The 14787-nt window shown below is 41.7% G+C and overlaps 2 protein-coding genes across 4 annotated transcripts in view; one reads left to right on the top strand and one right to left on the bottom strand.

Annotated features, from left to right (window-relative positions):
- LOC120528357 (zinc finger protein 184-like) overlaps nucleotides 1-14787 on the bottom strand; it is a 700371-nt gene that overhangs the window by 21642 nt on the left and 663942 nt on the right. The window lies entirely within an intron of this gene.
- The window catches only part of LOC120528979 (tripartite motif-containing protein 16-like), a 36066-nt gene continuing 29901 nt past the window's right edge, over nucleotides 8623-14787 (top strand). The window contains 2 exon segments of the mRNA XM_039753045.1: nucleotides 8623-9061; nucleotides 12387-13135. Coding sequence (XP_039608979.1) covers nucleotides 8647-9061; nucleotides 12387-13135 — 1164 coding nt within the window. The 5' untranslated portion in view covers nucleotides 8623-8646.

The following is a 14787-nucleotide window of genomic DNA, read 5'->3' as shown; positions in this document are numbered from 1 at the left end:
CATAAGATCAAGCAAAGGTGCGGAAGGTGAGACAAAGTCGAACGTGGGTATCGCGTACGGGTGGGAATTCAAGCAGTGACGAAGATCGCGACATTCTTAGCGGCTTTAACTTTGAGGAGGTGCCTGATGCCACGTGGTTTGCTTTTAAGTGTTGGGGATTGAGCGCTACGTGGAGGAGGCGGCGGCACAGCAAGTCGCATGCACCTCCGGGAGTTTATTGTGGATGACGGGGCTCGAGTACTTCTAGCTGGTGCTACGTTAATTTATTTTCCGTTCGGTGTCCCGTGAAATGTAATGCTACATCTGACTTGGCGGGGGCGCGTTAACTAGGGATTGCTTCTGCTCTCCGCGCCGTTTCTCCTTTTGATTTCGCGCATGCTCCGAAGTGTGCTGTCCGTCGGGCACGCGCTTGTTCAGCCGCTCGCTCCCGCACGGCCCGTCGTTCATTTCTGATTTTTCTTTAACTCTGCGTGTTGTTTTGTGTTTTTTCCTTTTTCCTCTAAAGCCATCATCGGCAAACTTTACTAAAGTGGCGTCGAGCAATGTAACTTTACAGGGCGCATGCAGGTTTCATTTCCATCAGGTTGACTCATACTGAGACCTATAAAATTAATTGAGAATTTTTTATTTATTTTCTTATCAGGAAAGATGCTGGTGCGGTTTCACTGTATCCGGGAGACTTTGATTTGTTTAATAAGAAATAAAAAATACAAACATTACACTAGCTAGTGCCACTGGAGGGATACAGTAAAATCTACAGCTCGCATCGCATTACGAGTACATTTTTGTGATATTTAAATCGTTATTGTTTTATTTAATATATTTTATCCTTTACAACTACTTAAAGTATTTCTATGTACTTTTATTCTTTAGCTTACTAGAGATGGCCGTGTTAAATGAAGAACAGGACGCAAGCTATTTGGGCTGTTTGTGTCGGACCACATGAAGCCATAAAAAATGTGTGAAAGCTGCAAAGCCGCAACTCTACTATTATGGGCTGGAGCTCAACTGTCTGTCCTCAATTTTTGTTTAAAGTGGCAGTGCTGCCTCAGAGACCTTCGTGAGCAGATTTTGATGCCCATGCTGGTGAATCCCTGTTGAGCCCACCCTCGTGCCACTAGGTGGTCTTTAGGTACGATTCCTGCTGAAGTCTCTTTTTAAAGGGCATATCCATCTTGTGGTTTTCCACCTCCTCAGATGCTCCATTTCTTTCCCATCTGCTTATCTCTTCCTGCTTTGCTGACTCAGCTGATATCTCCGTGATTTCCACACACAAGTCCCATAGTTGTAGTTCATTAGTTTCTGGTTCATCTTGCAGATTATCCACACTTGATGTGTCGACAGACCCTTCTGTGTCAGCAGTGCTGTCAGGATCAGTAAACTCTGAATTATACCAAGTTCTGCTTTGCCAGCCCAATCTAATACTTTATCTGTATGCCACCATCTCTGTCCACATATCTCACAGTTTGCCCCTTTTTTAGACAAACACAACAACTCCGTCTTAACCTGTGAGTTTGCTCAACTTCAACATCGACATCTTCTACTGGGACTGAAGAGTTTAGAGTCTCCTTCTCATCTCCAGTGTCTTCATTATCTGATGTAGTGTTAGATAAATCTCTCTCTTCATCTCTCTCACTGCTGGTGGTATGTCGATTGTCACCTTTACCGTTGACTTTACGTAGTCTAGAATGGTGGGCCTTTCCAAGAGCACCTCCACATCTGACACATTTCACAACTCCATCCTGTCCAGTGACATCTGCAGGTCCCTTCCATTCTGCACAGTCCACTCTTTTGTCGTCCACTTTGTCTCAGATTTATCATTTTCAGAATTAACCTGTCTCTGAAGTGCTCTCCGTATTTGCTCTGAACACTCGGCTTCAGTAAATGCTCTTCTTGGAGTGTGAAGCGCTGGAATATGTGCTCCACTGACACACTCCTAGTGGTGCCTTCTAGGGCGGGTGGTCTGTCCATGAGAACACAAGGAAGATTTGGATTTCAGCCAAACACCGGCTGATATGAGCTGTACCCATAAATATTGTGCATGGTATTCTTTACCATTAGTGCCCCGTGGCGCTAATCTGGCACTAACCAGTCACATCCAGTATTCTTTATTACTTTCTGTATAATTTCTGTGAGTGTCTGATTGTGACTCTCAGGTAGTCATTACCCCAGAGACTGTAAGCAGCGGTGGTCTTTGTTTCAATGTTAAAATTCTCTGCTGTCTCTCTGATTCCCCACCATTATCACTAAGTAGTTTCTAAGGAGCTCCATGTACTCTTATCTGAGAATGAATGAATGAATTGTATCACAATTTCTGATGGTCTCTTTGTCTTTACAACACTTCCTGCACTGAAACGTGTGAATGTGTCAATGACGTGAAGACCCCGTCCTCCTGTTTGACGTTCATTTCAGTCTGTAGCCGCAGTTTCATTGTATTCATAGGCCAGCGACAAACCAACAGCTGCTCTGAGTTTGGGTTTGCCGTATTTCAGGCGAGTCTCACAATTCTCAACAATTTATTTAAGTAAGGAGGCCCACTCTGCCTCTTTGATTCCTGAGCAGTGAAGCAGTTTATGTAATCGGTCCAGTGAAGCAGGTCCACATTGAAGGTGAAGGTTTAACAAAGCCTTTTACTTTTCTCCTGTACTCCTGTTTTCTGAGACTTTTAGAATCTCACATTCACAATGCTCATCGTTTTTATTTCTTTATCTGAGATGTTAACACACTAATGAGCAGAGCTGGTTAATTCAAGAGTCACTGGCTAATTAAACATCACTGCTTTGTCATTTTCATTATCTGAAAATATCCCTGCCATTTTTTTAGGGTGTTTTTAAAGATCTTCATTTTTCCAGCCTCGTATGCCTTTCTGTTGTCAAATGCAAGCAGGATTCTATAATTAGCAGCCATCCTCTTCAATGAATGTTAAACTTTAATAACAACACAACGCCTTTGATTTTAGCAACACACTTTTTATTCTTCCCTCCCATTAAAACACACCATCACTAATAACCTCCTCAAACCCTGAATGTCCTCCTCCCAGTCAGGATGCAGTCCCGTAATCCCACAAATAGGAGCACATGTATAAGATATAGAATATAACAACTTAACAGAATGAAGCTCCCAATGCGCAGTTCAAGTCCAGCGAGGATATCCAACAAAGCCCTAAATATGACGGCTTTAATAGACCTGCCATTGCTGTGTCCACACATGATGGTGCTGTGTAGATAAAGTGTTGTCATATCTACATGGTGGCACTGAAATGTATGCAAATCCCCTTTAATGAAGGTCTGCAGTGCACTTTGATCACATCTGAATTGTTTGATTTGTAATTTTAAACTGTGAGGCAGAGGAGGAAATCAAGGCAAATGTGTCTTTGAACCAAACCTCGTGGAGGGCACTGTGACCCTGAAGTGTGCTCATTATTTTTACTGACTTTATGAAGTTAATTCTCCCACTTTTATTTTCACAGGGGTTTCCCATTTCACATGGCCATACACTGAGGTGTCTAATGGCCTCCAGCTCAGGGCTGTCCATGTGAGAAGTGAATCTGAGAAGAGAACAGCAGACACTTAAAGAGAGAGAAGAGTTTCCCACAGAGCATGGCCTCTGCCAAAGAAGATGACGTGAATGAAAGAACAGTGGACATTAAAGAAGAGGACTGTGAGCGGCTTACACCAGAGGATGTGTGTGTGAAGCTGGAGGATCACGAAGAAAGAATTTCAGTTTTTAAAGAGGAAGAGGAGTGCAAGGGGGTGACTGTTACCATTAAAGCTGAGGATTTCAATGATTTCTCTGTTGTTCTTGAACTTCAAAAGCATGAAACTGAGGATATTTTCAAGCAAGATGCCTGTGAAGAATCTCCATCCAGTTTACAGCCCTGGTCCACTAGTACAGGACGACTGGCTACGCAGGAGAATTCTGTAGAGCTGAAATCGGAGTTATCAGAGTCTGAAGAGAAAATCACCGAGGGAAATGGGAGAGAAGGAGAAGAGTCACCTGGGAGTGTTGGAATAAGTGAGTAATGTGATTAAATATAAAAGAAAGAGAGCATTTATAAATTCTAACAGTGGTTGATTTGATGTTTTTAGAAGATTGAAAGTGGAAGACACGGTTAATTGAACTTGGATAAAGACCACCTGCTCTGGCGCATGATAACAAACAATAGGTTACCTAATAAATGATAAATTAGAAAAACTTGGATGAATAAGGAAAAATCTAAAGTGTTGACTTGAACATCATGAAGCTTTGACTGAAGCTGTGATGTATGTTATTCAGACATCGGTTTACGTGCAGTGAGAATATCAAAAGTCATATTTTGTTAAAGACATGTATATTTCTTAAATTTTCTGGCAGTTAAGCCAGAAATGTCCAGAAAAAGAAATAAATAAGTTAGAATAAAATCCCTATAGGTATGAGTTTCATGAGGCACATTCCGTTTGAAACACTGGATAGTAATAAGATTTGTTACTTTTACTATAATGTAACACTTCAGGGGAAAACGTAATGAACAACCATTCAAAATAGTAAAAAAAAACAACATAAAACTGTACTTTATATCGACGAAGTGTTAGAATCATGAAAGAGCTTAGAATGATTTGATAGCATAAGTATGAGACTGGAAGTCATTTATGTTTGACCAGATAGAAAACTGTTGAATTTGTACAACTACAGCATCTACAGCATTCTGTACAACGAGCGCGTCAACACTGTCTCGCAGAGGGCGTGATACGAGTGACGCTGGGAAAGGGCGTTATGATAAATTGCGTCATTACATGCATGTGTACCATGTTGTGCTCTGAAGGGCGTTCCGTGATATGGAGGGCGTTCCGTGAGGTATTGCAGTCTGCAGCGAGACTCTGTTGGGACCAATCGGCTGCTGACTGCATGGATCTCAATGACGTCATGACGCTAGCGTACCTCAAAATCACGTGGCGGGCGCATATCAAACAATCCTCAGAGCGGCGTTTCGAAAGCTCGACACCTCAGTATCCCGCAGCACATCACTAGTTTGCTTTTAGGAGACCCTCGCGGTCCGATTTCTTCAGGACCATAAGATCAAGCAAAGGTGCGGAAGGTGAGACAAAGTCGAACGTGGGTATCGCGTACGGGTGGGAATTCAAGCAGTGACGAAGATCGCGACATTCTTAGCGGCTTTAACTTTGAGGAGGTGCCTGATGCCACGTGGTTTGCTTTTAAGTGTTGGGGATTGAGCGCTACGTGGAGGAGGCGGCGGCACAGCAAGTCGCATGCACCTCCGGGAGTTTATTGTGGATGACGGGGCTCGAGTACTTCTAGCTGGTGCTACGTTAATTTATTTTCCGTTCGGTGTCCCGTGAAATGTAATGCTACATCTGACTTGGCGGGGGCGCGTTAACTAGGGATTGCTTCTGCTCTCCGCGCCGTTTCTCCTTTTGATTTCGCGCATGCTCCGAAGTGTGCTGTCCGTCGGGCACGCGCTTGTTCAGCCGCTCGCTCCCGCACGGCCCCGTCGTTCATTTCTGATTTTTCTTTAACTCTGCGTGTTGTTTTGTGTTTTTTCCTTTTTCCTCTAAAGCCATCATCGGCAAACTTTACTAAAGTGGCGTCGAGCAATGTAACTTTACAGGGCGCATGCAGGTTTCATTTCCATCAGGTTGACTCATACTGAGACCTATAAAATTAATTGAGAATTTTTTATTTATTTTCTTATCAGGAAAGATGCTGGTGCGGTTTCACTGTATCCGGGAGACTTTGATTTGTTTAATAAGAAATAAAAAATACAAACATTACACTAGCTAGTGCCACTGGAGGGATACAGTAAAATCTACAGCTCGCATCGCATTACGAGTACATTTTTGTGATATTTAAATCGGTGTTGTTTTATTTAATATATTTTATCCTTTACAACTACTTAAAGTATTTCTATGTACTTTTATTCTTTAGCTTACTAGAGATGGCCGTGTTAAATGAAGAACAGGACGCAAGCTATTTGGGCTGTTTGTGTCGGACCACATGAAGCCATAAAAAATGTGTGAAAGCTGCAAAGCCGCAACTCTACTATTATGGGCTGGAGCTCAACTGTCTGTCCTCAATTTTTGTTTAAAGTGGCAGTGCTGCCTCAGAGACCTTCGTGAGCAGATTTTGATGCCCATGCTGGTGAATCCCTGTTGAGCCCACCCTCGTGCCACTAGGTGGTCTTTAGGTACGATTCCTGCTGAAGTCTCTTTTTAAAGGGCATATCCATCTTGTGGTTTTCCACCTCCTCAGATGCTCCATTTCTTTCCCATCTGCTTATCTCTTCCTGCTTTGCTGACTCAGCTGATATCTCCGTGATTTCCACACACAAGTCCCATAGTTGTAGTTCATTAGTTTCTGGTTCATCTTGCAGATTATCCACACTTGATGTGTCGACAGACCCTTCTGTGTCAGCAATGCTGTCAGGATCAGTAAACTCTGAATTATACCAAGTTCTGCTTTGCCAGCCCAATCTAATACTTTATCTGTATGCCACCATCTCTGTCCACATATCTCACAGTTTGCCCCTTTTTTAGACAAACACAACAACTCCGTCTTAACCTGTGAGTTTGCTCAACTTCAACATCGACATCTTCTACTGGGACTGAAGAGTTTAGAGTCTCCTTCTCATCTCCAGTGTCTTCATTATCTGATGTAGTGTTAGATAAATCTCTCTCTTCATCTCTCTCACTGCTGGTGGTATGTCGATTGTCACCTTTACCGTTGACTTTACGTAGTCTAGAATGGTGGGCCTTTCCAAGAGCACCTCCACATCTGACACATTTCACAACTCCATCCTGTCCAGTGACATCTGCAGGTCCCTTCCATTCTGCACAGTCCACTCTCTTTTGTCGTCCACTTTGTCTCAGATTTATCATTTTCAGAATTAACCTGTCTCTGAAGTGCTCTCCGTATTTGCTCTGAACACTCGGCTTCAGTAAATGCTCTTCTTGGAGTGTGAAGCTGGAATATGTGCTCCACTGACACACTCCTAGTGGTGCCTTCTAGGGCGGGTGGTCTGTCCATGAGAACACAAGGAAGATTTGGATTTCAGCCAAACACCGGCTGATATGAGCTGTACCCATAAATATTGTGCATGGTATTCTTTACCATTAGTGCCCCGTGGCGCTAATCTGGCACTAACCAGTCACATCCAGTATTCTTTATTACTTTCTGTATAATTTCTGTGAGTGTCTGATTGTGACTCTCAGGTAGTCATTACCCCAGAGACTGTAAGCAGCGGTGGTCTTTGTTTCAATGTTAAAATTCTCTGCTGTCTCTCTGATTCCCCACCATTATCACTAAGTAGTTTCTAAGGAGCTCCATGTACTCTTATCTGAGAATGAATGAATGAATTGTATCACAATTTCTGATGGTCTCTTTGTCTTTACAACACTTCCTGCACTGAAACGTGTGAATGTGTCAATGACGTGAAGACCCCGTCCTCCTGTTTGACGTTCATTTCAGTCTGTAGCCGCAGTTTCATTGTATTCATAGGCCAGCGACAAACCAACAGCTGCTCTGAGTTTGGGTTTGCCGTATTTCAGGCGAGTCTCACAATTCTCAACAATTTATTTAAGTAAGGAGGCCCACTCTGCCTCTTTGATTCCTGAGCAGTGAAGCAGTTTATGTAATCGGTCCAGTGAAGCAGGTCCACATTGAAGGTGAAGGTTTAACAAAGCCTTTTACTTTTCTCCTGTACTCCTGTTTTCTGAGACTTTTAGAATCTCACATTCACAATGCTCATCGTTTTTATTTCTTTATCTGAGATGTTAACACACTAATGAGCAGAGCTGGTTAATTCAAGAGTCACTGGCTAATTAAACATCACTGCTTTGTCATTTTCATTATCTGAAAATATCCCTGCCATTTTTTTAGGGTGTTTTTAAAGATCTTCATTTTTCCAGCCTCGTATGCCTTTCTGTTGTCAAATGCAAGCAGGATTCTATAATTAGCAGCCATCCTCTTCAATGAATGTTAAACTTTAATAACAACACAACGCCTTTGATTTTAGCAACACACTTTTTATTCTTCCCTCCCATTAAAACACACCATCACTAATAACCTCCTCAAACCCTGAATGTCCTCCTCCCAGTCAGGATGCAGTCCCGTAATCCCACAAATAGGAGCACATGTATAAGATATAGAATATAACAACTTAACAGAATGAAGCTCCCAATGCGCAGTTCAAGTCCAGCGAGGATATCCAACAAAGCCCTAAATATGACGGCTTTAATAGACCTGCCATTGCTGTGTCCACACATGATGGTGCTGTGTAGATAAAGTGTTGTCATATCTACATGGTGGCACTGAAATGTATGCAAATCCCCTTTAATGAAGGTCTGCAGTGCACTTTGATCACATCTGAATTGTTTGATTTGTAATTTTAAACTGTGAGGCAGAGGAGGAAATCAAGGCAAATGTGTCTTTGAACCAAACCTCGTGGAGGGCACTGTGACCCTGAAGTGTGCTCATTATTTTTACTGACTTTATGAAGTTAATTCTCCCACTTTTATTTTCACAGGGGTTTCCCATTTCACATGGCCATACACTGAGGTGTCTAATGGCCTCCAGCTCAGGGCTGTCCATGTGAGAAGTGAATCTGAGAAGAGAACAGCAGACACTTAAAGAGAGAAGAGTTTCCCACAGAGCATGGCCTCTGCCAAAGAAGATGACGTGAATGAAAGAACAGTGGACATTAAAGAAGAGGACTGTGAGCGGCTTACACCAGAGGATGTGTGTGTGAAGCTGGAGGATCACGAAGAAAGAATTTCAGTTTTTAAAGAGGAAGAGGAGTGCAAGGGGGTGACTGTTACCATTAAAGCTGAGGATTTCAATGATTTCTCTGTTGTTCTTGAACTTCAAAAGCATGAAACTGAGGATATTTTCAAGCAAGATGCCTGTGAAGAATCTCCATCCAGTTTACAGCCCTGGTCCACTAGTACAGGACGACTGGCTACGCAGGAGAATTCTGTAGAGCTGAAATCGGAGTTATCAGAGTCTGAAGAGAAAATCACCGAGGGAAATGGGAGAGAAGGAGAAGAGTCACCTGGGAGTGTTGGAATAAGTGAGTAATGTGATTAAATATAAAAGAAAGAGAGCATTTATAAATTCTAACAGTGGTTGATTTGATGTTTTTAGAAGATTGAAAGTGGAAGACACGGTTAATTGAACTTGGATAAAGACCACCTGCTCTGGCGCATGATAACAAACAATAGGTTACCTAATAAATGATAAATTAGAAAAACTTGGATGAATAAGGAAAAATCTAAAGTGTTGACTTGAACATCATGAAGCTTTGACTGAAGCTGTGATGTATGTTATTCAGACATCGGTTTACGTGCAGTGAGAATATCAAAAGTCATATTTTGTTAAAGACATGTATATTTCTTAAATTTTCTGGCAGTTAAGCCAGAAATGTCCAGAAAAAGAAATAAATAAGTTAGAATAAAATCCTCAGTCCTTTGCACTAAATACGAGTGAATTTGCTCAAGCCAGTGCCCACCTAATATGTGCCTCATCTTTCTAATGGGAATCTCGTGCACTTTGACGTTAACAGTGACAAGAGCTACCTGTATGAGCCATGATGACATTCAGGGGGTCTCAGGGTCTTCTTTCTGCATCTTGGGTTCTGCTCTCAGCCTGAACTTGCTGGGGCAGCATGGCCTGGAGAAGTTGGCAGTAGTGTGAAATCTTCACTTGGAGATGATCTTGGGCCCTTCTGTCTCCCACAGTCACATCAGGTCAGTTTGGAGTCACCACTCCACTTTACCTGCATGTTTTAGGGGATGAGGGGAAGCACCAGAATAACCAGAAACACCATTAGCATCCCCTATGTAGAACAACTGTTAGCAGGATTTTTCCCCAGGACACCTGAACAATAAAGCAGCTGTGCTAAACACCCTGTGCCCCTGTAACACAAGCAGATATATTTGTATGTTTAGATCTTAGGTCAGATTAAGTTCTAGAGGATGTAAATATCCTCACATATATTACACATTAGAACAGAAAACCCAAATTCAGACACATTATTGGGTAGGAAGGCTCTGACCAGAGTCTTTAGAGTTGATTTTGATCAACCATTCCATTAGGACCTGCTGATATCAATAATAATAATACCATCCATCCATTATCCAATCCGCTACATCCTAACTACAGGGTCATGGGGTTTGTTGGAGCCAACACATGGTGCAAGGCAGGAAATAAACCCCAGGAGCCAGCCCAAAGCAGTACACCACACACTAGGGACAATTTAGGATCTCCAATGCACCTAACCTGCATGACTTTGAACTGTGGGAGGAAACCCTCGCAGACACGGGGAGAACATGCAAACTCCACACAGGGAGGACCCGGGAAGCGAACCCAGGTCTCCTAACTGCGAGGCACCACCACTACCTACTGCACCACCATACCGCCCTTTAATAATAATAATACTGTTTTATTTTTTTTAAATAATAAATGTAATTTTAGCCATGCATAAACTTCAAATTCCATAATAAACTGCTACGGCATACAGCATACACAAAGAACATTTACCCATAATGCACACGTAATGGAACAAAAACAAGCTGGACAATACTAAAGACATGTCTTAATCATACTCCACATTACTAATCAAATAAAATGTTCAGTTAGATATTTGTAGCCATCAACTACGACAAGAATAAAATGAGACAGTCTTGGTGAACGCCTCAGGTTCTCATCCAAGTATATAATTATCTCTGCATGTTCTGAGGACAGTCTGGTCCTCCGGTCATCCACGACGTGTGCTGCCGTACAGAACAGACCCTCGCTGTCCTCGCTCGTATAAGGAGGGCACAGGTAGGACGACGACTTTTATTGGTCCTCCAGAAAGCCAGTGGCCCAGCATCTCTTGGGGTATGAGGTTCACAAAGATAAAGATTCACCTCTGATGCTGCTGACTCAAATATCGTTTTTATCTTTATTGACAATTCCTTCATGCATTCTGCAGTTCTGTTGGTGGGGAGTTTCTTTGGATCTCTCGGCTGTCGTCTGTCACTCCGAGTGCGTCTGTGTGCTCGAGACACCAACATGAAGCAGTTTATGTGTCTGAGATTTGCAGTCATCTGTGAAATATGTGTCTTTGTACCATTGTTTAATTTGGTGAAAAAATCATTATGATACAAATGTGTTATAGATTTCATAACTGTGACTATTCACACTCAATGCTTATTATGCATAATTAGTATTATTTTATTTAGGTCTAAAAACTAGGATCGTACCATTCTACCCAACAAGCAAATAAGCGGGCCGATTGCAATTTCTAATTAATCGACGTCCACTTGATAACGATTTATATTCATGTATCAGCTCTGTTAAACTCTGCATCCTTTTCCTCCCTTCTACCTACACATTCACTGAAAGGCTAATAAAAGAGATTTTAGTCAAAACATCTAATGTCTGGTTAATTCATTATACAAATAAATCAGTCAATAAACACTCACTGCCAGATAGAATTGTGGATATAAATGATCTAGAAGGTGACATCTTCCAGAACTAAAAGTGGCTGGTTGTCCAGGCTTACGAATTCCACTGTTTTTGTGTCACAGTAAGTCTTTGGCGTTCTTGCTGTCAGTATTATAAGGTTGAGTTTTCTAAGTGCTGCCATCATTGGAGGCCGAGTGAAAGTAGGCGACTGAGCTTGACTAAGCTTGATGGTCACCTCAGCCCGAACAGCTCGTTCTTCACACCAGTCCCTTTGTGTTGACTTCTCAGATGCTGAAGAAGGTTTGTATTGTTGAAAGTGTTAGCAGAGAATCCTCCATCACTGACTTCTTTTTTTCAGAAATATTACAAACCACAAATTGTTATCTCTTGTAGGAAGACAATAAAACTGTTAGTCTGGCGAGGACGTGTTTCTGTATTTTGGTAATGTTGGAACTAGCATATGTTTTTATCATTCAAGATCAGTTGTTAAGATACACTAACTTTCTGATCATCAGTCAAGTCATTTGGAGTGAAAATTGGCTGATTTTGATTTGTGATCAATTAATCACATCAGGCCTGTCTTTCACATATGCGAGAAAGGTGGAGAAATTGAACAGACAGCAGCAGAACATGTAGAGACCACACGGAGTGGCAGACCATAAATGGCACCTCGGTGTGAGGAAGGAACGCCAGCCAGTGTGCCACCACTTGAACTGTTTCATTTATTTTAAAGGCAGGTAGTGCTTAGGAATTTGGACGTCAAACACTGAAGTTGCAGGTTCAAATTAAGTTATTGACACCATGTGACCACGAGTAAGTCATGTGACCTTTCTGTGCTTCAGTTCGAACAACAAGAGAAATATAACCAATTGTCTCAAATGTTTAAGTCTCCTTGGGTAAAGGTGTCAGGGGAAAATACAGTTAAAATGTTTGTGTTATTTCAGATTTACAGAAGAATGGCAGCTTCTCTCCACCTTCCTTTGGTCAGCCCTCTCTTCAGTACAAAGAGAAAGGTATGAAGACATCAGCAAGAACATCAGAGAGCCTAACAGCAGCCTTTTTGCAGTGCAGTTCTCTCCCTGCTACTGAAGTAACACAGACAGAAGCCATCAAAACTGATCGACAGCAAGTGGAGAAAGAAATCCAAATTCATACTGGAAAAAAATGTTTGGAATGTGGCAAACGTTTTACACAAAAAAGTGCTCTTAATGCGCATATGAATATTCACACAGGAGAAAAAACATTTTGCTGTTTAGAATGTGGTAAGTCTTTCCAAACTAGAAGCAATCTTGTGAACCACAGAAGAATCCACACAGGAGAAAAATCTCATTGTTGCCCAGAATGTGGTAAGTCTTTCCGAAGTATAAACAGTCTTCTGAACCACAGAAGAATACACACTGGAGAAAAACCCCATTGCTGTCCAGAATGTGGCAAGTTGTACTCCTTTGTAAGCAGTCTTCAGAGGCACAGAAGAATCCACACAGGAGAAAAGCCTCACTATGAAGAAACGGCCTTGAAGCATTACAAGCTGGTTGATCCTGATAGAAATCTGAAGAGGAAACTCTGTGAGACACATCAGAAAAGTCTAGAATTGTTTTGTAAAACTGATGAGACGTGTATCTGCATGATGTGTGGAATGACTGAACGTGATGGTCATGAAAAGGTTGAGCAGAAGATGGAAAGAGAAGAACAGGTGAGTGGAATTTAGTGTGTAATGAAAGCTAAATAAACAACATGAGTTAAGTGATATGTAAATGTAGTTTGTCAGAGAAATCTGTCCCTTCATGTTGAGGAGTCTCAGTTTGCTTGTATAGGACAGCAGGGAGCTGGAGCCTATCCTGGTGAGACTGGGTGGAAGACATGAAACAGTCCAGTAGATAAACAGTGTGATCCGTGGACAGTCGAGTGAGCTGAGTGCTCTCAATAAACTGAGCGGAGGATCTTTGTGTTCTGATCACTTGTGTCTCTAGCACCTCAGGCCTCTCTAAGAGACACGTTACACTACACTGCATATCATTTAATATTGATGTCTGGGATTATATCTAAAATTCTTACAATACGCATAAAGTTTTAATTTTCTTTATAGTATAGATGGCATTTTTCAGTTTGCTTTTTTGTTTTTTTTTGTATTCTCATCGCTGCATGTTCAGTTCACTGGAGACAAGCTGACAAACTTTACACAATACAACATTTACACACATAAAAGTAAAGATTAGTTTAAACAGACATTAATCAACGCACCTTAAACTGAGTAACATGAAAGGATCAAACGGGACACCTCCATTAATATCATCATCGAGACAAGGCCAGCTAACAAAAGAGGAGAGGAAATTGGAAACAACTGTCAGCACATCTGGAGGAAATAAACCTCTGTAGGTTCAGCGGCCATTTTGAACTGAGAGAAGTCTGACACGTCTGAAGACCTCCGCCTACTGGCCCTCCACCTCATGGTGGTCCTTCTACCGTACATGTCTGTGCTGGGCAGGCTAATCAGTTCTTTAACTCTTCAATTCCAAGGCTCCTGATACCTCAGGTGTCCCAGTCATTGGCTACTAAACAGCTTGGCAGTTGAGCAGAATACTGAAATGAGAAAATAAACAGAATAGTATGTGATTGTTAAGAGTTCATGATGATTATATTATTTACACTTTTATACAAATGACTAATAAAACAGAGACGTAATAAGCATAGCTAACAGTCAGCTCTACTAGCTATGCCTGGCTAAAGTGGCAGCTCGTAAGCCTGAGAGTGAAGGGGCATCATTATATATGAGCAGGCCAATCAGATCACAGTTTTGAGAACCCGTAGTGTAAATTTCGACCTCCCTCTGTTGTTTTAGTAATCCTTGGTCTCTTTAGAAGACTGAAATCATGAGATCTTAATGTGCGCTTGGTGTGAATGTGCATATTAGTTCAGTAAGTGGGGCCTCAGCCATTTAAAGCTGTATATGCCTGTCTGAAACTCCTGTCTGTATTTGGTGGTCTGTAGCCCACTCCTAATTTCAGACCTGTACCCTCGATGCTCTCTGCTCAAATTTCTGTACAGATTTGAAGCAGTCGGTTGTTAATGAAATTCTACACCGCAAACACACACTGACATTTCTAAATCTTGTGTATCCATTTCTGTTCTTGGCCTCCCTTGGCCTTAGTCAGGTTTCATTTTCTGCCATTCATTTTTCTTTTTTGATGACCTTGCATATTCAGATCTCCTATTTAAAGTGTACTGCTTATTTGATTTTGATTAATCCCCTGTAGACAAGACATTTTAAAGTTAATTTTTACACTTTTATTATCACCACGGCCTACTATATGGACTGGTAAGACTCGGTAAACTCACGCTCCTGTT

This window comes from Polypterus senegalus, chromosome 4 (genome assembly GCF_016835505.1).
Source record: "Polypterus senegalus isolate Bchr_013 chromosome 4, ASM1683550v1, whole genome shotgun sequence".
Taxonomy (NCBI): Eukaryota; Metazoa; Chordata; class Cladistia; order Polypteriformes; family Polypteridae; genus Polypterus; species Polypterus senegalus.
Note: the sequence above shows the minus strand (reverse complement) of the source record. Positions and strands in the feature narration are given on the sequence as shown.